This window comes from Thermobia domestica, chromosome 15 (assembly GCF_964235325.1).
Source record: "Thermobia domestica chromosome 15, izTheDome1.hap1.1, whole genome shotgun sequence".
In the NCBI taxonomy this organism is placed as follows: domain Eukaryota; kingdom Metazoa; phylum Arthropoda; class Insecta; order Zygentoma; family Lepismatidae; genus Thermobia; species Thermobia domestica.
The window spans coordinates 188,751,521-188,778,315 of NC_137468.1; the positions used below are offsets into that span (position 1 = coordinate 188,751,521).

General features: G+C 37.4%; 1 protein-coding gene across 12 annotated transcripts in view; it reads left to right on the forward strand.

Annotated features, from left to right (window-relative positions):
- baz (par-3 family cell polarity regulator) overlaps nucleotides 1-26,795 on the forward strand; it is a 477,788-nt gene that overhangs the window by 243,885 nt on the left and 207,108 nt on the right. The window contains exon 1 of one of the 12 annotated variants that reach the window (XM_081740541.1): nucleotides 15,838-15,873. The exons of 10 other annotated variants lie outside the window; for them this stretch is intronic. In XM_081740541.1, coding sequence (XP_081596667.1) covers nucleotides 15,853-15,873 — 21 coding nt within the window. In that variant the 5' untranslated portion in view covers nucleotides 15,838-15,852. Of the gene's footprint in view, nucleotides 1-15,837; nucleotides 15,874-22,018; nucleotides 22,155-26,795 lie in introns of those variants that run through there. One more of the 12 variants, XM_081740540.1, reaches the window with a different exon arrangement.

Genomic DNA, 26,795 nt, shown 5'->3' on the forward strand with positions numbered 1-26,795 from the left:
AAACGAAAGAAAGTAACAACTAAGAAAAAACAGAAGAGTAAAATGGACGAAATAAAGAACGCAGTTCTTACATGCAATCTATATTTGACAAATAGAATATTATTTCTGAACAAAGAGCATAAAAAATGGAAAGTCAATGAAATTCTTAGAAATGGTAAGAAGGATTATTGTTGTACGTGGAGTGCGAAAAGCTAAACAGATTTATTTCGGGCGGGGGGGGGGGGGGAGCTTAAGCCCGATAACTCCCTAAATAAGCAACTGGCCATGGGAGAAATTTCTTGCACATATTACATGAGGAAAATCAGTGTAATGTGGGACTTCAGCTTCGTACAGATGAGTGTTACTTGACTAATTGGATAATTTGTTTCCATTCCATCACTAAATGAACTTAATAAGTAGACCGGACACTTTCACATATTTCTCCCGTAATACATTGTTGTTTTTAAAGTTTAGTTCCTTCGCACCATAGAGACAATATATGAGAAGTGGACCTACAATTCATAGTGAACTTTGAACTACCGTAATGCATTTCCTGCTGCGAGCGGTCCCGGGTTCGATTCCCGGTGGGGTCACTCGGTCGAAAAAGTGTAACAGCTTTTTCAGGCCAGCCACCCTGAATGAGGTTTTCCTGGGTTTTCCTCATTCACACCAGGCAAATGCTGGGGTGGTACCTAACTTATAGGTCCCAGGCCGCTTCCTTCCTTTCCCAATCCTTTCTTCCTTCCCTTTCCCCGGATTGTGTGCTCGCCGAGGGACGTCATCCCTCAAATCGTGAAGGGCTACATGGCCTTAGATGCCGAAAGCCCAGAAATCCAAATCCTAAAATCCTAACTGCATTTCCTGCTCTCCTACCGGGAATCAAACCCAGGTTCTTTTTACCAATGGTGCATGCGCAAACCACTATACCAGTGGTTAAGACTCTCCTGCACTATAGTGCTTTCAGTCATTTTTTTTTTGTTGTTCTTTCGTGCAGTGCTTGGTTAAATCACTGAATGATTTTAAAATAGTGTAATTTGTTTATCGCATGTGACGGTCATCAACCTTAAAATATGACGGTTGTCATTGTGGCTGTTTTGTATTACAAAAAAAAAAAAAAAAAAAAAAAGTACATTATCAGCAAAGCAGCTCAGAACAATGGACATATTTTGTAGTTCACGTGAAACCAAGATAATCTCTGCATCAGTTGATTTCGTGTAGCCGGTTCCATGTCGAACGGAGTGAAAGCCTGATTTCTTTATCTGACAAGAACACTTAATCGCTGCTTAAGATATAGACCTACCACAAGAGAAATAAAAAGCCTAACGATATGTAATGTAATATACATTTCCGGGAATAAGGTTGGATCTGAAAGTTGACATGTTTTTTTGTCTACTACGTGTTAAAGCATTTTGTTTCTATGCCATATCGAATATGATTTCACAATCAAAGTAACAGGGATTTTTTTAAAAATATTATTTCAGTTGTGGTTTGTTTTTTTTAGAGTACTTTCGAGTGTCGATAGGAGGGAAGAAAGTCTGGTGAACCTGAAAATAAAATCGAATTCGAGATGTCAGCAATTTTTATAAAAGTTTCCTATGTGCCGAAAAGAGTGGTTTTTGGATGTCTGTCCGTCTGTCCGTTTCAGTATATGTACACTCCCCAAGAGATCATACAGTTCGACCTGTCTATATCATATTTTAAACTTAAAGTTTTTATAAGATTTTCTAGGGAGGGGGAGGGAAACTAAATACTTGGCGGTTTGTCGGGATCGTACGTAATACTGGAAATAATGGATGCGTCAAAATATCAAACAATACTTTCGATAAAGTGAATATTTCCAAATATCTAGGATCATTATTAACAGACCAGGGTCATATTCAGGGGAAAAAAAATTAAATGTAAACTGAAATAATGTAATTCGTGTTACTATCCAGTTCAAATTATTTATCGTCGCGAATTGTGTCGAGGAACTTGAAGCTTAAAATATACAAAACGGTAATCATGCCTGTTATGCTGTATGGTTGCAAAACATGGTCGCTTACTCTGAGCGAAGAACGTAGACTGAAAGTATTTGAGAACAGGATCCTAAGACGGATATTCGGACTCAAGAGAAACGGGAATGAGGGGAAACTTCATAACGAGGAACTATATGACTCATGCCATTTACCAAACATTGTTAGGGTTAAGTGTAGGAGGTTCAGGTGAGCAGGTTACGTAGCCAGAATGAAAGAAAATGAAAATGATTTCAAAGTTTTAACTGGAAATGCAATCGGAAAACGACCATTAGGAAGACCTAGACGTAGATGGGAGGACAATATTAAGATGGGTCTCGCAGAAATAGAAATACAAGATAGAAACTGGATCCAATTGGCTAAGGATAGAAGTCAGTGAAGAACTTCTGTGAACGCGGCGCTGAACCTGCGGGTTCCATAAGCCATAGAGTTAGTTAGATATGGAGGGGAGGGGGTAGATTTTTTCTACCCGTAGAAATGATGGTTTAGTGAAAGTTGAAAATTAAATAAGATTTTCTCGAGAATGGCTGGAGCGATTTTGTTAGTGTTTTATACGTATATCAATAACTCGTTGACAACCATATAGTAGGGTGTAAGTCATTTCTCTGGGAGAAAATCAGAAGGTTAGTTTACTCTTGGGATGTACTTTTTTCTCAGATTATTCAGGTGATTTTGTTACTTTTTATAAGTAGATGTTTAATTAATAACCTAACACTATGGCATAACTCATTTGTCTTAAGAAAATCCACAGGCGATAGTTTCTTCTTCGGGGGGTGAGTTTTACAATTTCCTCAAACACAAATCGCAAATATGTTGATATTTCATAAACAAATATTTGACTCATAACCGTAATATATGGCATAAGGTATTAATCATGAAAGAAAACAATCTGGGACTAGTTTACTTTTGGAATGAGTTTTCTTTTCCGGACGATATTTTCAAAAAAAAAAAAAAAAAAAACTATTTATAATTTTGTTGATGCTTCAAAGATAAATGTTTCAGTAAGAATAGTAGCATAATGTAATTTAGTTTAAGAAATTGATTTAAGGTGGTGGCCCATACCTATAATTTCTGTTAGGGATAAGTGTAAGTTAATGGCTAACACAGTGCTTCTTATGATTGTGGCTTCGAGTTCAATTCTCATTGGGGTATCATTATTATTTCACGTGTTACATTTTTGGATCAAGAGATCCAATATACAATCAAAAATTTTCTTGTAAGTCTTATATCTGGAAAAACTACATATAGTGTAGCCAAAGCCTAACTATCGCGTAAGTCAGTATGGTGTGCTTATTCCGTAGAAGATACGAAAATTCGATTTAAGGGTCGTTCAAAAATTTTGTGGCCTCTGATCCAAAAAATTAATTATTGGCCACGATCGCCATCTTTTGATCCATGTTTTTCTTAAAGGCTTCGTTAGATTTATGTTTCAGACAGGCTCAACATCTAAACAGAGTATTAAACCTGCCAAATAACCAAATGAATACAGCAACCCACATTATTTTTTTTTTGTTAAATTATGCTTTATTTTTTTTTCCAAATTATGCTTTATTGTTAATTTCAATCAGTCTTTTACATTAATCGTGTATAATGTATAATATTTACTAAGTTTTATACATTAAATATTCTAAATATCTTGATCTATTTATGAGTATTTTATGCAATCAGTTTCTTTCATATTTAATGAACTTTCTACTTAATCGCACTGTATAGAGGTATGCTTTACTTGAGTCAGTTTTCGCCAAGTGAACTTTGTGGTGGACAAACACCGTGTGCGTGGGTTTTCTCGGGGTTCTCCCGTTTCCTCCCACTTTCTTCATTCCACCATTTCATTCATCTCTCATCATCACCGTCTCCTTTAGCCTAACCGGCATAACCGTCGGACGTAAAACTCAAGAATTTCATTTCATTTCACTTGAGTCAGTTTTTTCTATCACTTTTATAAGCCTTAGAGATGCATATATACAGAAAGGGAAAGTAAAATTACCACCAAAAGTACAGAAAGTGCTCAAGTTCAAGAGGTACACATAACGTGAAGTTCTTGTGTACTATTCATTGTTAGCGGAAACTTTTCTTCCCCTTTTCCTTTTTTTTTTTTTTCCTCCACATCAAAGAATTACATCGAAAAGTTAACAGAAATAAAAATAAACTTTTCGTTTGTTGCATTGTTATGTTCTCCAATGATTTTGCAATGTGAATATTGGTTTAAAAATTATTAATACAGTGTGTTAAATTTACGGTTAAACAGAATTTTCGCAGAATTATGCTATATATTTTAAATTATGCTTTATTTTCTAAAATTATACTTTATTATGCTTTTAAAATTAGTTTCTTCTGGCCCCGTAGACAACCACAACCGTGTTCAAGGTACCAACCATATGTGTAAATTGCTGTTATGCTTTTAATGTTCTTTTATGCTTTTGGGTTGTCCTACAAATGAAATTCGTAGTATCCAGGGAAGTAAGGTATTGATTCTTGCTGTACTATGAACTATTGCTTATGCATTAATCTGTAAGGTCGTTCTGATGTTACAAATAGAAATAATGGTCATACATAAGCATTAAAAGTTCTTGCTTTCAGTCAGAAGGTCCTGGATTTCAATTCCGCGCCTGGCTATGTTGTCAGTGGTTTTCGGCATTTTTTATTGAGTCAGTTTCACAAAGTCAATGTTAGGATAATATCTTTTAAATACGTATAAGATTTACCAAGGCCCTTATCATTTCTAAGTTTGCGTCAACGCATCGTAAAATTTATGGTTTATGATATGAAATGAAATCTTTGAGTTGAGCGTCCCACGATTGTACCTGTTAGGCTAAGGGAGACGATAATTAATGCAAATGAATGATGGCGGAAGAATTGGTGGAATGAAAAGTGGGAGGAAATTGGAGTGTCCCAAGAAAACCCACGAGCACGATATTGTCCACCACGAGCTTACTTGCTCGGGGATCGAACCACGGAACACACGCACCAGAGGTAATGATTGTTGGTACGTTTTCTTTGCTTTGCCTGCAATGTGCAAATTTTGCGATGACCAATACGTAATGGTTCCCCAGGTTTGTCTTTAAATTCTTTTCTTGTTTCCTTTATGTTCGTTCTAATAGTTTTTTTTTTTTTACAGTTTACAATGACCACATGGTTATATCGATAACTTTCAAGCTCCTTCGTGGCTAAGCTTCTTTGGTATAGGAGACCAGAGTTCGATTCCTGGCGACAGCTCATGTGATTCGGGCCCTACATTAAGCTGTAGGTCCATGTGTCATATAGCCTCGCCGCTGAAAGAGAAACTACACTCAAAAGCAAATCAATCAAATTTATTTGACGACTTCCTTGAAATACATTGAAAAGTGTTGTATATGGTGGTCATTTGACACGATGATTCAGCGGTAGGGTGCTTGTGTCTGGTGCAACAGGTCCCTGGTTCTTTTCCGAACTAAATGCTGGAATGAAGACAGTGGGAGAAAATATGACAATCCGGAGAAAACTCTCGTTCGCCCAGATTCTCGTTCGACCAATTCTTCCCATAACACCCACACGCAAAAATAATAAATAAACATGAAAATAAAGTAAAAAATAAATAAATATAGTAAAATAAAATTTTTAAAAAATATTCTGTGTATCGGACCCCGGGATATGGATTCGATATATTTTGTTACACAGAATCCAAATTTTGACACCCCAGGACGATTGACAGTGTCAGTTTTGTTTTATGGGCGAAAACCTTGAGCTACTTTGGATAGGGAGGACGTACGTTTTTCGCCCATAAAAAAAAATGACACTCTCAATCGTCCTGGGGTGTCAAAATTTGGATTCTGTATAACGCAATACATAGAATCCATGTCCTCGGAACTGCTGTACACAACTTCTTTTTTTGTATGGCTGTCTTCCGTGTATCCTCCTTACAAAATCGCTAAAGGTTTTCGTCCATTAAAAAAAAAAAAAAAATCTATCATCCTGGGGTTTCGAAATTTGGATTCGGCGTATCCATGCCCTGGAGCCCGGTGCACAGAACTTTTCTCTCTCTCTCTCTCTCTCTCTGTGTATGTGTGTGTGTGTGTGAGAGAGAGATAGAGAGAGAGAGAGAGAGAGAGAGAGAGAGAGATGTAGATAGATATAGAGTGAGTGAGTGGCTATGTGATTATTCATTTCTCATAATTATCCGATCTTTTAGCCAAAAGAACATTTAATTTAATTTAATTTAATTTCATGTAACACTAACTAAATCATCTTGGCGCAGGACAAGGTTCGAACGAGGAAGTTTCGGTTTTTGCGGTCATAAACATTTAGCTCTCTTACACCACTAATTATGAACCCTATTCCACCTAAAGAAACCACAGATACGTTTATTTAAAGAAAAAAAAAGGAAAAAGAATGATCAACTAGAACATACAATAGATTAAAAAAAATGTTTCAAAAAATTTTAATGGAATTATGTGCATCTGCGCCCAAGTGATATCTGAAACGGAACTAAAACAATATTATTTCGGTATCTGTAAATACATCTAATGGATTTCTTTAATTAACTTTGCCTTCTTTATCTTAAGAATCGTTTCATTTATTACAGATCTAATTTCGTTGCTCATCAGCAGAAAATTCAATCAAATTAAGAAGAAAAATATAATACTAAAAGAAATAATGTTCATAACTATTATTATTATTATTTCTTTTAATATTGTTGCTAATGTCTTAGACAAAGAGCAAGTTCAATCCTCTTTATCTTGACACTGGCGACTCTGAAAGAGAGTTTCCTCAATTTCTTTGGTGACACTTTCTACAGAAGTACAATTACTACCGTATGCTATTCCGGTTTTTTTTTTTTTTTTTTTTTTTTTTTGTCCTATCTTAATCCCAGATAATACAGTTAACTTGACTTTAATGTAATGCAAATTATGCAAGATAAACGTCAAAGTTTAATTCAAATTTGACAATTTAAACTTGCAAGTGACCTTTAAAATTGAAGCAAATGCACAAATTAACGGGTGTCGAACTCTTTGTAAGTTTGACGTGTTGAATGTGATTCAAATGCCATAGGCCCCTATGTTAACTTTGGTTTAAGCTTCACTTAAATGTTTCAGTTCACATTTACAGAGAGTTGTGGAATTTAAGAGCCACTTTCATCAAGAAATACACAACATTTAATTTACTCATAACGGATGAGGACTGTTTAATCAAATGGGGTATCAAACTTTTTTTAGTACATCAATTTACTTGACATGAGATCCAACCACGGATTCTTAGCGCTAGAGTTACACACTCTATCACTAAGCTACCTTTCCTCCTGTTATATTACAAAATTTGTAGTAATTGTAATTACGAAAGTAGTTCATTTCTAGCAGTCACTTGCATTCCATCCTCCCCTCGTCGCTCTTCATACACTCCATGTTGGGAACCACTGAAGTAAATGTTTGATTGTATTTGAGCAGATAAAGAACGAACGTAATTTTAATATATGGCTGCGTACTGAATGAAGATTAATTACAAGGGGAGAAGGTGATTGCGAAATGTTGACTGTTGTTTTCTTCCGCGTCCCGGTGGAAGGTTTTTGAAGTGAATCCAAGCGTTAAGGATATGTGCTGAATTCCTTACAAGAGCTCTTATATAATTAGTTTGCTTGGAATTTATCCTGAATCAGAATATTCTGATCAACCTGTTATAATTATATCAACTTTTCTGTTTATGTGGTTACCCAGCAAAGGATCAGATTCTAACGTACCAGTTTAGAGTGAGAGATGTAAACTTATTGTGATATTCGTAGGTGCAGGGATCGCTGTGTATTACAGTCCGTTAATACAGCTAGGGTTCTCACCTTCTGATAAGCCTTATGCGGGACACACTTATCAGACGTATGTAAATAGTTTCGGTGCTGAAAAGAGTGGAGCGGCTGGTCCTCTTATCCAGAAGTGTAATAATTTATTAAATATTTCAGTTTAACGTCCTTCAATTATGCCCTTTAGGTTAAGGGAGACAATGATTAAGCCAGCTATCGTTCTACCACTCAAATCGAATCCAATCTTTTTGCCACTTCTTTTTACTTTTGAAAACTGAAAGGTAAATAAAGTCGTGGAATATGGGTTCTCATTAAGGTGAATTGAGCTTTGTGTGGAACAGCTGATCAATTTTATCTTTGCTTCAAACTTCAAAACACGAGCGATAAGATATCATTTATTATTATACTCCTTTGTGCTGACGTGTATCAGATTTAACTGCAGTTTTTTTTTTTTTTCAATGCGGTGTACTATTCTTCCTGAAGGTTTATAAGTAACTTGTTAGATGGCGTTGAAGTGCCTCTTGCAGGCAGAGCCATCTGTTCAGCTCGGTGGAAACTACTATTACCTCACTGCATTTTCGCTCATAATTTCCAATCGTTACTTTATTTATCATTATTTTAAAGATGAGAATTTAGATACTCCCAAGGGCGCCCATGTTGTGGTTTTCAAGGGGGAGGCAAGTATAAGCGACGTTTCAAATATAGTTTCAAATTTTGCTGTAACTAATGTAAAAATTCTATTGGGTTTTCGATATTCCCAAGTATAATTTCCTCTTAGGGGGGCGAGCGCCCCACCTTGCCCCCCTGATAGGCGCCCTTGGATACTCCACTTATCAACAACCATGAGTCACATCTGATATATTTTCTGTGTGTATATATTTTCTTCATATCTGTGTATCTAGTACGGTATACATAAAAATGAAAAGCATGTTTCAAATTCAGGATAAATTTATGAAGAAAAAAACAGTGAAATAGATATTTTGGGAAGACAACATAAGATCATCGTATATTTCTGTAATTAACGGATGAATGAACCTGTTATTCATTACAAGTCTTGTCACTTAAGTGGAACTTACCGAACGTTTCTCGACGGCCCTGTAAACAGCCAATACAATTCGTAATTCAAAACTGTGGAAGCTCATGTAGTTAGCATCCCACGTTAAGCGATGGATCCTTGTCTCATATAGCGTCGTTGCTGAAAGGGACACTAAATCAATCAAATCATAACTGAAGATTAAAAACAAACTTTGTTGTATGCTGTAGGCCGCCTTGGAAAACATTTCTCCCAACAACTTCGCCAATCTGTTAGAGCTTAGAACACATGAGAGACGTCCTTAATATTACCCAACCAGGACTCGAAGTTGTGGGGCATCAAGATTGTCTGCTTTACTATTGGCACAGAGACCACACAATATTTCCTGTGAAGTTTCACCATGTTAACAACAATTAAAAAGATTATTATCCGTATAGAGATTGGAGACGTCACTCCCTGGAACGTAAAACGAAATCTGTCTTGTACAATTTTCCTTTCACTTCCAATGGCTCTGGATCACAATCGCTGATTTGAAGAAAAAAAAAAAAAAACGAGATGATAAATTTTGAAATAAATAACAATCAGAAGCTCAGAAACTGAAAAATTCAGAAAACTAGAAAGTTGAGCGTTCTCATAAAACTAGGGATCAGTATAATTGGGAATTGTTTTCTTCTAATTGGTCCGAAGGCCAATTAATAGGGCTTGAAAAATCCACTTTCCTGCTCGCCACGGGCCAGTACTTTTTTTTACATTTGGCGGGTGTAAACACTGACTGCAAAATGGTCTGGCTAATAGATGTTTTGGCTGGCTAGTACTAGCAAGCAAGATTTTTGAAGCCCTGCCAATTAAAATCTGAACTTCGAGAAGGTAAAGGAAATTTGTAATTTTCATCCATTTTCATAATTTATTTTGTTAGACGCCATGCTAGTCAAAACTAGGGTTAGGTAAAAGAAATATTCTTATTTTGTCTAAAATGACCGACACATATTTTCATATCTATGTCATAACTGGAAAAGTGAAATGAGAATTAGATCAAACGATGCAATATCGCTTTCAAAGATCTTGTTCCATTTAACTCCTTATCTCGTTCCTGTAGGCCTATCCAGAGATCCTTCCTACCCAAAGGCTTTCTGCATCCTGCGCGAGTTTTCCACACAAATTACGTGACCTGTCCATCTAAATATACGTGTCCAAGTAAATATATTCAGAAGGAAAAAACATTGCAAACTCTTAAAATTTTGCCAAATACACAGAAACACTTGAAAAATAGAATAAAATTGGTTCTGCGTATATTATGCACTGAACATTGTTGTAGCTTGCTTCAACAATATTATATTACTATTTTTGTATTTACGTAGCACATTTTGCGCCTTTATAAACACATAGAGGATTTGTATACATTAATCAATATATACGTGATAACCTAAAACCTTTAATTTCAATCGATTATTGTTTCATTGTTGTGGCGAAACAATTGAATATTCATTTATCACATTACTAGCAGCGTTCACCCCGCTTCGCTGCGGTCACCCCGGAACGCAATAAACTTTGTTACTTAGATAATTTTTACTTTTTCGCTTTCAAATTGCAGTAAATGTTAACATTATAGCGCCTGTCATTTATGTTAACCCGCCGAGTGACACGGTCATGCGGGTTGCATATAAATACGTTTATTTTTATACCTATGATGAACTAACAAAGGATTTGTACGCTATGGACACTTGAATGGTCAATTATCTCAAGACACTGGTAATTAAAAATTAAAGTGATATGATAAAAACCATCTAGGGTCCAAATCCTAATAACCCCCCAAAAATGAAAGAAATTGGTTCAGCCGTATTAGCGTGATGAGCTAACAAAGGATTTGTGCGTTCTCTTTTATATAATAGATAAGGGACGCAGTCTGACAGCTTTCATGTTTATTTGGACGACATAACTCATTTTCGACAAAAATGTCACTTCACGGTTCTTCGAGGCGCAGCGACGATATACAGTAATTAGTGTTGCTCACAAGATTCGTGAAATTTCTCGGTTAAATTTTGGCTATTTAAAGGTAAATTATACTTTCAGCCAAGTAGCTACAGCATCATTCCTATTTAACCTAGGATCATGATTTGTGCCTCATTCTTTTCAGTATAGAACAGCCTTTCAAACGGTACCATTCACATTTCCCTCTCGTATCCTTCAGGCAGGAAAGTTTGAGATATCGGGATTTTTCTGATTTTTTTTTTCAAAATTTGAACCCCTCTGGATCCCCTCTGTGTTAACGCACAGATCTCAAAATCAACTGAAAAATACTAAGGTGCGTACTAAATGTGTGTACAAAATTCCAAGCTTCTATCTTGAATAATAAGGGCGAGAAAAATTACAAATGAGCTAAGAACATCCCCACAATGCTCCAGTTGACCCGAAAAGACCAGGATGTAATGTAAAAATTTCCTGAGACATCCCTATTTATCCTAGGACCATGGTTCGTACATCATTCTCTTTAGAATAGAACAACCGTTCAAACGGTATCATCAAGATGTCTCCATTCTGCATCTGAGGCGGGAAAATCGCAAAAAAGGGATATTTTGTTACGAAATATCCCATTTTAATTTTTCACTCTGCCCCCCCCCCCTTTCCCTGTGTTAACGCATAGATCTGAAACACATCCAAAAAATACCAAGGGGTACACTGAATGTGTGTGCAAAATTTCAGTCTTTTAGGTACAAAAGTAAGCCTACTAAAAATACTAAAAATGGGCTTTACATTATTTTAAAGTTATGACGTAATCACCCCCCCCCCCCTCCATGTCTCGGCGCAGAAAGGCGTGAAACCAAATGTAACATGTTCTACTATGCCTCCAGGCGTGAAAAAAAAAAAGACGAAGTAAAAGCTTTCTTCTAGTACCTTTTAATCGAATAATGAAGGTACTACCCAATCATAGCGTTAATCTCAAATAAACATTTAGCAGGTTTATTTCATATATTTTCCCCAAAATCTTGTTCTAATTTGCCGTTATGTAATTTGTTGATTATTTATATACGATTTTGCAGGTGTGTATTATGACAGTTGTATGTGCTAGCAGTGTTTTTCGTTGCATATCAAGTGTATCCCGATTTACCTTCGCTTTGAAAAATTGGCCAGCCTGTTTTTTTTTTTTTTTTTTTTCCTTTAAACCTGAGACGACTCTGACCACAGAGCAAACAAGTTCGTTTTTTTTCTTAAAGAAGCCTTGAAACTGTCACAACACAATTACAATATAAAACTAATTTTCACAGGAGCTAGCGAAGAGTATCTGAAGCTGAAGGAATGCTTTCACGTGCGAAGGAATACCATCTGGCTTAGTTGATGGTCTGTGACCAACGCTGTCAGTTACATTGTGAAAACGTGTCAAACAACGTATTGAGTGACGTGTAGTAATCTTGTGTCTTCTTCTTTTTAATCTGTAAATTGTTGTCCTCGCTCGCTGATTATCTAGGTCTTGTATGTTAGTGTGATTTCAGACAATTTCATTAGCTCAGTCGCTGGAAGATTCCAGTTCCAGATAAGCCTCGTTTTTCCACAGTCACAATTTCTCGTAAAGGATGACAGTAGTGGATCGCACTTTCTAAAGTATCTATATGAAATATCGAAAGTTGAATAACATTTAATACTAAGTTTAAAAGGTATGGCGATCAACAAGGAGGTAGTCTTATCTATGTAAACACTCCAGTGACAATTGCGATCAACTGAGTTGTGAGATATTCTTTTAAAATATGGGAATAGCAAAAAACTAAAAATATTGAAAACTGGAATATTGAAAAAAAATATTGCACATAAATTTTTTTAAAAAGTAACGAAATATTAACCTATATCGAATATTAAAAAATGTCGATGAATAATATTTTTTTGATATCGACATTTCTATCGAAATATCTTACAACCCTATCCTCGGTGAAGATTAGAAGCCTTAGGGCTTCCCAACTGCTAAGCATGTTTGACATCATACAATCTTTCTGTGAAATATACAGGGTGTTTCAAAACAAAATCGACAACGTTTGGGAGATGATTCCTGACACCAAGATAAGACAAAAACTATAGACCAACTTAAGTGCACAATTGCCTCCTTTCAGAGTTATAAGCTGCGAAAACATGAAAAAGTGAGGTCCATAGATCCAATACTATGGGAGCTACCGCAGTCAGGTCAAGACTTCACTTAGGAACTAATATGTGCGCTACCCAGTTTCAGAATCCTAAGATACTCGTGGAACATTTTTTATAGAGGAAGTTTGGCTACGGGCATATAATTTGAAGTAGTCACCAACTACCTTTATAAAAATTGTCGCGGAAGTACCGCTGGATTCTGAAACTTGGATATTTGGATAGGGCACTTACTGCTTCGGGAATGAAGTCTTGACCCGACTACGGTAGGTCTCATAGTTGTGGAACTATGCATGTTAAAAGTAATTTTTTTTTTCATGTTTTTAGCAGCCTGTAACTCCGAAAAAAAAGCATTTGTGCACCCAGGATGGTCTATACTTTTTCTTATCTTGTCAGAAATCACCTCCCCAACGTTATCGGTGTTATTTTGAAACACCCTGTATATAGGAAGTGCATAACTTTGTTTTTCCGGTAGGAAATGCGAGTAAAGTGTATAATGTAGGTATGAAAAGAGGCAAAGTTACCTAACTGGTTTATTTTTAATACAGTTGTCCTGCGGATGCGTTGTGTGCATGTTTTTACCCGAGTAAATATATATAAAATTAGTAGTAGAAAAAAGCTAAATTAAAACTGGAGCATGTTTTCCTTTTTGTCAATTTCCTTGTTGTTCAGGTGACCTCAAAAGCCTCCCTCGCACTCCGTTCGACTCCAGTGTTTCCCACGACTGATGCTTCCACTGTCTGCCTCCTACTTTCACAAAAGATGGACGGTTTCAAGGGATCTCTCTTATATTTGATGCGTTGTTGGTTGGAGTTAGAAGGAAAATTATCTCCGCAGGAAGAGCAGAAGCAAAAGCAATGAAAGAAAAGCACGTAACCAGATCCATTAAGATATATATATTTTTTTTCTTTTAATTCTTTCTTAGGCTCAAGGGCAACTGATAAATGGTTCAACGATTTTCTCTCTTGTTCTAGAAAAAAAAAAAAAAAGAATTTAAACAGATTTTATTCAAAGGCTGACAAATAAAATCTTACTCCATCTTCAGAAGGAATGGCCTCAATCTCTCACTCTCAGCCTGTGAGGGCAAAACACAAGAGTTCCAGTGACGACAATTTCTTATTGCATTAACTCTTTGGAGTTAATATTTTTTAGGTATTAAAGTATTGCCTTCATTATTCGATTAAAAGAGTACCAATAAAACTTTTTACTTCGTTTTTCTTTTTTTTCTTTTTTTTTCTTTTTTTTCTTTTTCAAGCATAGAGGCATTGTAGAACAAGTTGTGTATGGTTTCATGCCTTTCTGTGTCGAGACATAGAGGGTGATGACGACATAACTTAAAAAAAAAAAAAAAAAATTGATACGCCTATTTTGATTATTTTTAGCGGGTTTACTTTTGCACCTAGAAGATTGAAATTTTGCACAAACATTCAGTGCAACCGATTAGTATTTTACAGATTTTTTTTCCAGATCTCTGCGTTAACACATGGATGTCCAGAGGGGCAAAAATGTATTAAAAAAAAGGGGGATATTTTTACAAAAAATATCTTTTTTTTTCGCGATTTTCCCGCCCCCAGATACATGATGAAGACATGTGAATAGTATCGTCCGAAAGGTTGCTCTATTCTGAAGAGAATGATTTACGAACCATGAGCCTAGGATAAATAGGATGTCTCAGAAAATTTTTACCTAAGATCCTGAAAAAAAAAAAATGGTTAGGCCTATTTTTTTATTTATTTATTTTTTATTTTTTGGTGGGCTTACTTTTGCACCTAGAAGATTGAAATTTTGCACAAACATTCACTGCACCGATTACTGTTTTGAGATTTTTAAAAGATCTCTGAGTTAACAAACTGGGATCCAGAGGTGCAAAGAGGTAAAAAGGATATTTTTTACCCAGAAATCCCCCTTTTTTCGCGATTTTCCCGCCTCAGATACATGATGGAAACATGTGAATGGTACCGTTTGAAGAGAATGACGTAGAACTATGATCCTAAAATAAGTAGGGATGATGCTGTAGCTGCTTGACTGAAAGTCTATAATTTACCAAAAGAAAGCCATAATTTAAAAGGGTTAATGTGAGACTCGCTTGTCAGTACATACGCAAACGAGCCTTAAGAGGCTCTATCACTGCGAAATTAAAATACCGCTAATTTTACAGTAATTACGTGATATCTTCAAATAGATAAAAGATAATTGAAAAGTGGAACAAGAACTCCCTAGACAATGTTATTTTGCATGAGTTACCGTTATCACGAGTCACAACTTTCCGTTTGCAGTTATTTAGAAACGCGGAAATAAATGCCGATTTTCTAAATGGTTGGAAATCGAAAGTAGAAAGTGAGTTTTGATAACGATATCTCATGTAAAATAATATTGTCTACGGAGGTCTTGTTCCACTTTTCAATTATCTTTAATCTATTGGAAGATATCACGCAATTACTGTAAAATTAGCGGTATTTTAATTTCGCAGTGATTAGGGCCTCTTAAAATGCCATAAGGTAATTTAGCTAACATAGTGATACTACAAATAAATGTATGACTGGGTATTGAGTTATTTATTTGACAAACCTAAACGAGACTACTTAAACCACATCCTTCTATCCGTTCAGATGCTGTGTTTAAATAACACACCTGTCCTCGACGGGTGATCAACTGTGTGTTTATAAACCACACCCGTCCGAAACACACCGATTGGCTGTCTGTTCATGTGTCACACGGGCCCACACCCGTTCCGAAAGGTTTAAAACATTTCTCTCGGCAATTTCATGGATAAACTTGTAGATTTCTTTAAAACTGTTGTTTGAAAATTAAATTTGTGTTATTTCAAAATTATTTTTTTAAAAATTTAATATCAGTATACTGATTATGAGAAATTTGTAATCTTTTATTTTATTTCTTTCTTTTCAGGTAAGCCATTGTTCGAAAGACGACACGATGTAATGAGAGTCAACATCTTGTTGGTAATGTGTTCAAACTTACAGTATATAGTTCCTCTCCAATGATCTTCTTCTTTTGCTATTATAACTAGAAGTGATTGCAGTTTAATGTTTTCAGTACAAACGAAATCATTGGATAAGTTTTAGTTGTTATTTCTCTTTCGAATTTAGTCCCGTTTTAAGTGTGGAGCACTGTATTTTCTGCACTATATTAGATGCACTCCCCCCCCCCCCCCCTTGAGAAGAACTCCGATAATGGAATGCATATTATACAGGATATCAAGATTATGATTATTTCCGTTTCAGAAAGTTGTCACCGTCATTTAAGGCTCATTTATTACCTTGATTTAAGGAAGAGGAACAGCTCACGTTAACTTCGAACTTGTTGAACAAAGTAGAAAACTCTCTCATAATCATATACATTTACGTTCTAAACCACGATTTCAAAGTATTCTCCATTCTGTGTTGTTCGATGACTTATTTCCCCCCCCTGGCCGTGTGCAACAGTATGCCAGCTACATACATACATATAAATTTCAGACTCAGTAAATGTTTGGGAGTTTGGGCACAATCTCTGTATTTGCAATGTATCACACACATCCCCAGAACCCAGAGTCGCGTGCGATTCTACATTGTTAACTCTGCATACGCTTTCTGAAATGAAATGAAATATGTGTTTTACGTCTTACGGTTATGCCGGTTAGGCTAAAGGAGACGGTGATGATGAAATAATGAATGAAATGGTGGAATGAAGAAAGTGGGAGGAAACGGGAAAACCCAGAGGAAACCCACGCACACGGCGTTTGTCCACCGCAAAGTTCACTTGGCGCGAGCTAGGATCGAACCAGGGATCCCATGCACCAGAGGTGAACGCTCTACCACTGAGCCACCTGCGGCCTGCATACGCTTTCTGCTAAAGTACATTAATATAATACGAATCGTCGCTCATCATATTGTTGGTATTGTAAAAGGGTGCGAAATCTTGAGGGGTGAAGGGCATCTTCATACTTTAAACGCCAAAGGACGCAACCGCTGCATCAATGCTTTAAAACTAAACAGCTCAACCTCTAATTAAGCTATGAAGATAATTTTGGTATCAATGTGTCCCTGAAGGATGAAGCTTGCCGCCGATATGCATTTTATGTATGTAGAGGTACTACGGTGGATAGGAGTGTAAAGTTCGTATTTTTTTTTGGGGGGGAGGGGACATTTCTTCCTTAGGAATACAGTCACAAAAATTGGTATGAGAAGGAATGAAATAGTCCAATACATGCTAATACTCTACAGAAGTAGAGTAGAGGGGGGCAAGAGTACGTGGGGGGTAAGGATAAGATTCCCTAAAATCAGGTGAATATATTCGCGTATGGCAATAATGCGTCACGTGGAGTTTGATGTTAATGGCGTCTATAACCTAAACAAGTTTGAGTGTGCTGCGGCAAACTACAAGCTATCTAGGTAATTTATGTTTTTCTAATAGTTTGATATAATATTGGGACATAAGTAGTTAATGAATAACTTACACAATTTTATAACGATTTCAAAGTACTCTAACGCGTTAGTTTCTAACATATCTATTGTTTGACAGGATGGAGTAAATTGACTTTCTTCCAACAGTTGGCTGTACAACATCACGGGAAAGTCAATTGTGTAGTGAGGGGGCAAGGGTACGCAGATACCTACGGGGCAAGGGTACGCGTGCGTACTCTTGCCCCTTCTGTTCTATGAAAAAGAATCCAATTTGATTTAGAACTAACAATCAAAAAAGAATGTAGATTCCGTTGTAATAGAGAGTGACGGCAAACTTTACGAATACTGGTTCCAATATGTAGCCTCTAACGTTAAGAATTCTGAAGAATCCTGATATTTTCTTATGTACGAGGGATACATTTTTATACTAAATACCATTCCTTACATAACAGTATCTAAGGTGGTGTTTGAGTTTTCGAAACAGATAAACGTGTGAGATAGTGACATCTGCAGTTATTGAATAACGTTACGCTTGCTTATTTTATTCAGGTTTCAGAAATACTACGCTTTGTCCTCTTTTATCTTAAATATCAGTAGTCTTCAGTAATAAATTTCAATGGGCCTTATGCAGAGTCGTTCTGACGCGTGATTAGTGCCATACTAAAAAGTTCGAATACCGTATGTTTCCTGTAGTAGTCAGTCCTTTAGTAATCATACGTTAAAACGACTCTGCATAAGGCGGTATCAGTCCAATGATTGGTATGGGATTCTATAAAGATATATGAAGCTAACCTAACCTAACATTTGACAATATGTAGCTTCATCAAGGATAGGTCGAGAAGTTTTCAAGTTACACTCGTAGGTGACAAGCATTCTGTAACTGATGGAATAAGCTGGAAATATATTTTTATAAAGGGTCTAAATATTATCTGATTTTTTTTTAATCCTATGCATTCCCATTACTGATATAAAGAGAATTAAGGATTTTTCTTTTTCTTTTTTTGAATGAGAATCTGCAACGTCTTTAGGTACAATAAAGCCAGTAGGCCTATTTACCGAAGAAGTGGAGAACGAATTAGTGCAATATATCACATTACTGGATCAATTCTTCTATGAATTAACCTTAAAAGATCTACGAAGAATGGCATACAATTTTGCTGAACGTAACTAGGTACCCCATATCCTTTAGCCGTGTGAATCGAATGGCAGAAAGAGATTGGACGGTCTTTCCGTCGTAGACATTTAACAATTGCTTTGCAACAGCCTTCAAAGACTGGTCTGGGGAGAGCTCGTGGTTTTAGCAAGCCAGAAGTTGAATGTTTTTTTAATTGTCTAAAAGATCTTGTAAGATAAAAGGCTTTTCTCCACGGGATATCTACAACATGTACGAAACTGGAATAAATATGGTTCCTCATAAAGTTCCAAAAGTCGACTAACAATCAGTTGTGAATAAAACTGTATCTAGTGATTTTGGAGTTAACCTAACAGCTGTTTCATGGTGAGTGCATCTGGTTCCTTTATTCCCCAGATATTTTCCACAAAACAAATGAAACAAGAATTATTCGATGGCTCGCCGCCAGGTTTTGTGGGAATATCTAATTCTGGTTCATCAACTCACGACTTTTCGTAGAATGGTTATATTATTTACACCAACATGTGCGATCAAATTCGGTTACGAAGAAGGTATTTTTGCTTGTTGACAATCAGACCTCTGACATTTCAATCGAAGCGATTGATTTCTGCAGGCAAAATAGGATAGTGATGTTGAGTTTACCACCAAATCCCAGTCATAATTTGAAACCATTAGATCGCTCCTTTTTTTTGACCCAATGAAATCCTGGTATTCAACTGTGTGTGTATAAATGGATGAGGAATCATCCATCCCACATAATTCCAAGTTGCGAGTTTGTTTACTGAGACTTACTAAAAAAATACTCATAAGATGCTTCGTGTAGAGTGTTGTACTGTATGGGGCGGAAACGTGGACATTACGTAAAGGTGATGAAAATCGACTGGAAGCCTTCAAAATGTGGGTGTGGAGAAGAATGGAAGAATGGTTGAGTCGAGCGGAAAACGAATGAGAGTGTGTTAGAAATGGTGGGTGAGAAAAGAACACTTTTAGATATTATTAGGAAGGGGAAGAGAAACTGGTTGGGACATTGCCTAAGAAGATATGGTATCACGAGGGACGTCCAAGAGGGTATGGTGGCGGGAAAGAGAGGGAGGGGACGAAGGAGACTACAATTAATGGATGATATAAAACAGAAAGATCATACGTGAAGACGAAGAAGTTAGTGGAGGACCGTGGAGCATGGAAGCTTCTCAGCTGTGGCAAGTGACTTGCCAATAAAGGCAGAATACCTATGATGATGATGACTACAAAGCTGCAACCATTGGTATCCAGCCTTCAAGAATCTGGAGTTGTCCTACTGAATCCAGATGTGTTCATTGAAGATTTTCTTCCTTCTATTGTGGATGTGATAGACTTAAATGTATAAGCCAGGTCTGAAGACAAAAGCATTCCTGAAGCAACAAATCAAGCATCAGACCTGAATAGAGCCCAAAATCGTTCATCGGATGATTCACTGGAAGTAAAAAGGGACCCATGCGGTGCATCCAGAGCAAACGCTCCTTTGCCAGTTGCTCGTCCTCCTCCATCTGTTACCAAACCTTTAAACAGTAACGCTAGATCCTCACTAGAAGCAAGCAAGAGCTCATGCTGACTGTCCACTTCAAACACTCTTCTGCCGGTTGCTCGTTGTCATTCATCTGTTACCAAATCTTCAACCAGTAACGCTAGATCCTCACTAGAAGCAAGCAAGAGCTCATGCTGACTGTCCACTTCAAACACTCTTCTGCCGGTTGCTCGTTCTCATTCATCTGTTACCAAATCTTCAACCAGTAACGCTAGATCCTCACTAGAAGCAAGCAAGAGCTTATGCGGACTGTCCACTTCAAATACTTTTCTGCCGGTTGTTCGTTCTCATTCATCTGTTACCTAACCTTAAACCAGTATTACTGGGTCCTCACTAGAAGCAAGCAGGAGCTCATGCGGATTATCCACATCAAACACTTCTCTGCTGGCTGCTCGTTCATCGGTTACCAAACCTTCAACCAGTAAACTAGATCTTTACTGGAGGTAAGCAAGGGCCTATGTGGACCATTTACATCATGCACTCCTTTGGTGGTTGTCAGTCCTCCTCCAACTGCTACCAAGCACTCAACCAGTAGATCTTGATCTTCTCGAAGTCAATCAGAGATTCTGACATCGTCTCCTTTCAAGCAGAACTTACTTTCGAAACGGCGCCCTCCAAAGAGCAAAGGCAATCATCATCTTGCACCAGGAAAGCTACAACCAAAGTTGTAGCTACAACTCTTCAGGTCAGTGAGGAAGTAGTGTACGAATGTCCATTATGCAATATCATTTACAGTGATCCACCAATAGAAGACTGGATCAAGTGCGCAAGATGTCACGAATGGTGGCATGAACAATGCACATCATATAAAGGAGTAGGCACCTTCATCTGTGATAATTGTTAATGCTCTTTTGGGTGCGTACTCTTGCCCCTTTGATTTCGTACTCTTGCCCCACATATAGGGGCAAGAGTACGAATTTGAATGTTTTCGTTTTATGAGTTCTAGTTCCTCTAAGAATAGAGGTATATAAAAGTTGAGTTCACATTTCGTAAAGGAGAGTTCAAGTTTTGTGTTCCATGTAAAAGTTTTCCGTTGTAACTATTTTTTACCAAAATATATAAGTTTAATTAAAATTTGCGTACTCTTGCCCCCCTTTCCTATACTTGTTGCTTATATGGGGGAGAGTGGCAAATTTGGCCAACTTTTTTGAGTCTCAGAGCCCCCCAAATTGTATTTTTCCATATTTTAAAAAGGATTTTTTGGTTTATTCTTCTATGAATAGGGCGGGAATTGCACAAGTGTTACGTCGTTAGAATCTGTGATTCACAAGCTTTCCACCAAAGGGTCAATTATTACCCTATGATAATTAGGGGGTTCACCTGGGACCCCAACATGAGGGTCTACGATTTCGTTCAAATCGCTGCCCGGTGTATAAAGGTTAATATTTTTGGAATAAAATTCCCTGGAGGTGAATAAAATGAGACTATTGTCAAGAGCTTTCAAATTAATTACAATTGATATGTAATAATTAAGATGCAGTTAGTGGTATGGAAGCAAGTGGAGTTAATCATGATCTGGTAACTTTGTATTCGTAAGTCCATATAAGTGTAATAATTATGGATGCCAAATATGTGAACTCTGTATGTCCAAACATTCCAGTGTGAAGTTTTTTTTTTTTTTCTTTCTTTCTTCACGATTACTCTCCATTTTACCTGTGATGATTTCGCGTGCTTTCTTACGAGCATACAATCTCTGGCAACATTGTCTATTCTCTGTTGGTGCTGGTGTAAACATTTCATTTGTGACACAGCGGGGAGAAAGGAATGCCTGGTCTATGATTATTATCAGCTGATTGGTATGTCATACTTGATACAATTGAAGCTGGGTGAGGGAAGGACCCTCGCATCGCAACTGAAACAGAGCGTTGACTGTGATGGCCTCTGATTGGTTGTAAATAGAAATTCTTTGTAGACAGGTAATCGTCACTTTTAAACTCGTGTTTTGAGTGTTGGGTTATTACTGTCAGGGGCCAGGTGACGCCTTGAATAGGGGAATGAGGAAATGTTAGAAAATTTCGAGTAAGAACCATACAGTATATTTTGTTTTTATTAGAACAATGTTTTTTTGTATCATTTACTATTCGATGGTGCTAAATGATGACCAAATATATAATTAGTTGTCTTAAGACAGAAGTGCTGCAAGTAAGTACTAATATTTTGAAGTTCCTTAAAGCTTTATTAGATGTAAAGTATGTAAAAACTTATTTTCCTTGGTTATAGTTAAGGAGCCGTACTTCCCATTTAGGGAAGGACGAGAAACGCCATACTTTCAGGAATTATTCATTGACTATCTAGGATGTTAAAAAGTAGGTAATAGACTGAGTTCTTGCCCTTGTACTTAGGGTGTTTAGGTAGTGCAGCAGTAAGATGTATCCTCGTGCACGGGAGATGAGAAGTAGCTGTTCTTAACTATTACCATTATCAGAGTTACAACAAAATGTAAGAGCCGAAACCGTAGTCAAATATGTTGTTTTCAATCTAAAGTGAAGGATTTTTTTTTTTTTTTTTTAATCGGACGAACCGTTTGGGCTGTACACTCTTTATGCGCCCAATATTAAATGAAAATGCAACGTTGCCAATTACCTGGACCCACAACATAAAGTGAATGGGGGCATCTTTGAAATGGGGGTTGGTCATTTACACGTTAGCGTAAAAGAAAATAATTTGATTCACTTATGTTGTGGATTCAGGTAAGTGGCAACATTGCATTTCCATTTAAAATTGGGCACATAAAGAGTGTACAGCCCAAATGGCTCGTCCGACGTACAAAATTGATTTACTTTAGATTGAAAGAATCATATTTGGAAACGGTTTCCCATCTTACAGGTAATAACAGAAGTTACCCTATGTCAAGGGACTTTTGAGACACCATGTATATGGAGGGCATAGAGTTTCCTATCACCTTAGAAAAGCCGATGGTGTAGTCCTGTAGGGTCTAGGTCAAAACCCCCACAGCCAAAACCCCCACACTCAAGAAATGTCAAAACACCCACACAAACGGTCATAACCCTCACACAAATGGACAAATCTCCCAAACGCACGAACGGTCAAAACCCCCACAGCCAAAACCCCCACACTCAAGAAATGTCAAAACGCCCACACAATCGGTCAAAACCCCCACACAAATGGACAAAACAGCCAAACATAGCAACGGTCATAATCCCCACATAAATGGACAAAACTCCCACAAAATCTGACAAATCCCCCACACTCTGAAATGATCGTCATTTCACGTCTTTGTTGCGGCTGTTTATGACGCCCAAGAAGAATAGTTGCAACATCAGTTTAAGTGGAATAAAAAATGTTATTAAAAAGTACAAGGGCAATACATGAGTATGGGGTTTTTGTCAATTTGTGTGGCAGTTGTGACTATTTCTGCATGTGGGAGTTTTGTCCATTTGTGTGGGGGTTTTGTCCATTTATGTGGGGATTGTGACCGTTGCTATGTGTGGCTGTTTTGTCCATTTGTGTGGGAGTTATGACCGTTGGAGGTTATGACCGACTACCAGTATGGGGGTTTTGGCTGTGGAGGTTTTGACCGTTCGTGCGTTTGGGAGATTTGTCCATTTGTGTGGGGGTTATGACAGTTTGTGTGGTCGTTTTGACATTCCTTGAGTGTGGGGGTTTTGGCTGTGGGGGTTTTGACCGGTTCCCGTCCTGTAACCCAGTTTTCTTGAATGCGAGATAGTGCGATGGGGTACGGCGTATGTTGTGAGGGTTCATTCTGTATGATGCTATGTCCACCCGTCAATCGCATTGGATTCATGCCTTCGTTGTGATCATTATTAGTATATTCCATCCTTAATAACTTAGGTATTGCAGAAGTAGACAAAACATAAAAGCTTAACTCAAACTGTTATTTTAGAGCAACGGTGTTTTTTTTTTACTTTTGTTGTTAGAAAATGAAATGAAATCTTTCAGTTTTACGTCCCACAGTTATGCCGGTTAGGCTAAAGGAGATGATGATTATGAGAAATGAATGAAATGATGGAATGAAGAAAGTAGATGGAAATGGGAGAACCCCGAGAAAACCCACGAGCACGGTGTTTGTCCACCACAAAGTCCAAACGGCGCAAGCTGGGATCGAACCAGGGACTCCAAGCACAGAAGGTGAACGCTCTACCACTGAGCCACCGCGCCTCCCTTTTGTGGTTAAGTTTGCAAACTTTTTTTAAAAAAATAGTGAATAACTCAAGACGATGAAGAATACAAAAAAATGTTGCATGTGAACTATTAGCTGTTTCTGTATCTTATCTTATGGACCAGAAATTTAGGTGCTCAGTTCATGACGTCATAATTTTTGGGCTTCAAATTTAAACGCTATACGGAAGAGTTTGAAAATTATTACCATATAGTTAATGTAATATGATTTTGTAGATACAGTCTGAGTCATTTTCGACAATTTTATACTTTTCAGCGTCTTGAAGTTATATGCATGGGTCGTTCAATATATGTTTTCCAAAGCTGTAAATTATTTATTTTTAAAGCTACATTTGTGAACTATAAATACATGTGTAGATGGGTCCTTCCTCACTTCTCCACATAATTCCCAGTGGCATTGTCATTTGTCTCACCGCTGCACCAATTTGTCCAAACTCTTTGTAAAAAGGCGTGCGAGACCCGGGTTCGATTCCCGGCGGGAGCTCATGTGGTTCGGATTCCACGTTAATCAGTAGGTCCACGTCTCATATAGCCTCGCTGCTGAAAGGGACGTTAAACTAAAATCAACTCTGTAAAAAAAAAAAAAAAAAAAATCAGGGCTCTCGACAGACTCGGACTGGCCAGAGCAGGGGGGAGGAATTCTGTCGCCTCTCTTTCTTTTTTTCTTTATTTCTTTATTTCTTTTTCTTTCTTTCTTTCTTTATTTATTTATTTAAATTAGAAAGTAAGATAAAACATATATGCTGTGTTGGAGCATAGTTACTCGCTGTAGTTTGTTCGGTTCCCAGAGTTCGATGGCCCCCAGCATTGAATGTAGTTATGGGGTCCCATTATTGGAATGAAACTAACAGTATTATAGAGTCCTGTTTGGGGCCCTTTGTTTGTGGCCTAATAGGAATATATTTCAGCACTATGAAGAATGAGGCCTCAGCATCATATTGTCTAAATGTGTTTTGGGGCCCCATGAATGCCGAAATGAGACTGCTTTTATAAATGGGGCCCTCCAAGTGAAGCTCCTGCCGGGGCCCTATACCACTCAGTTCGAGAATTACTCTCGCTAGTTAGCACTGTTCTCACATTTCGTTTCAGTTCATCTGTTACCTTACAATGTAGACCTTAACACCGGAAAAAGATGGACGTAAGCGGTAAGTTGAAATTGTATGGAGAGTGGGACATGGGGCAGCCGTTCCCATCTTAATTTTTCAATTTTGCGTCTTATTTGGGAGCTGAGTGGGGCGGGCGTTATCATCAATAAGCGACCTGGTCTCCTGTCAATTGATGATGAAGTGAATCGGAATGTGAAGAGAGTGCTATAGTGCTGCCAAAATGTCTTTAGCCGTGGCAATAAATGTGAACTAAAGCTCACACCCGATACACACCCACCCGTTGAGCCAATAAGAGTCCAGCTGTTACTAAGCGAGAGAGCCTTAGCGAAAGGGAGCAGAATTCCTTCAACCGATACCAGCGCTTGGAATGAAAGACTAGATGTCAAGTCAATGCGGTATATCTATAAATAGCGAGAGCCCTGATTTTTCGCAAAGGGTTTGAAAAAATTGGTGCAGCGGTGAGATAAATGTCTAAATCTCAATGGGAGAAATGAGGAAGGGGCAAGGATGTTATAAATCGTATTACCTCAATGAAAAAAAAAAAAAACGAGCATCGGCACAACAATCGAGTCTGATTGGCTACTCTCGTTTCCGCCTTGAATGTTATCTCAAAACATTGCGATCTTATTGGCGCAGAGCGGGCAGAGTGGGAGTGGCGAAACTTTGACATATGGCTTCACGATTTTGTTGTATAGGCAGATCCTTTATTTTATAACATTCTTGGGAAGAACCCGTCTACACATCTATGTATAGTCACTGGCGCAAATCCCGAGGGGATGAGGGGGACATGTCCCCTCCAATCTAGGAGCTGAGGGGGACTGTCCCCCCAATAATCCGATTTGAAATGTGTTTTTTTTGGGGGGGGGGAAATGTGATGATTTATGTCCGATTGCCACAAAGGAAAGTTTGATGAAATTTATTTCTCCCCAGAATAAGCCTTAAATCTGCCCGTCTCCCAATGTTGAAGACAACTGTGTTTCCCTGATCCTCCACAGCATTGTTTCTCAACTTCATAAATATTTTGAACCTCGCTTAAAAAATGGGAACAATCTTATTCGTCCCCCCCCCCCCAATGTTGAAGATAGATTTTCGCCCCTATGTTTAGTTTACAAATGCATCTTAATATATATATATATATATATATATTTTTTTTTTTACAGCTTAGGAAATTTATATATTGAACTCTCCACGTAATTTAAGGGATGAACCTAACTAAGTGTTAATGTTATTAAATTTATCTAAATTTTAGGGACCATATCTAAATTTTATACCACAGTTACACCGTGCAGACTAGAAAAAAGGAAGATTATTGGAAGTAAATTGTAATGAAAGAACTGATGGAATAATAATGTTGGAGAAAACTGGAAAAGTCTGATAAGTAACATACAATAGAACACACTATCTATTAAAATGAAACTGATATTAAAGCACATTCGATCAAACCTTCCATAATGACTGACAACACATTCTATGGTTAATGACTGTGGCGTACGTAAGTTTCTTTATTTCTTGGATG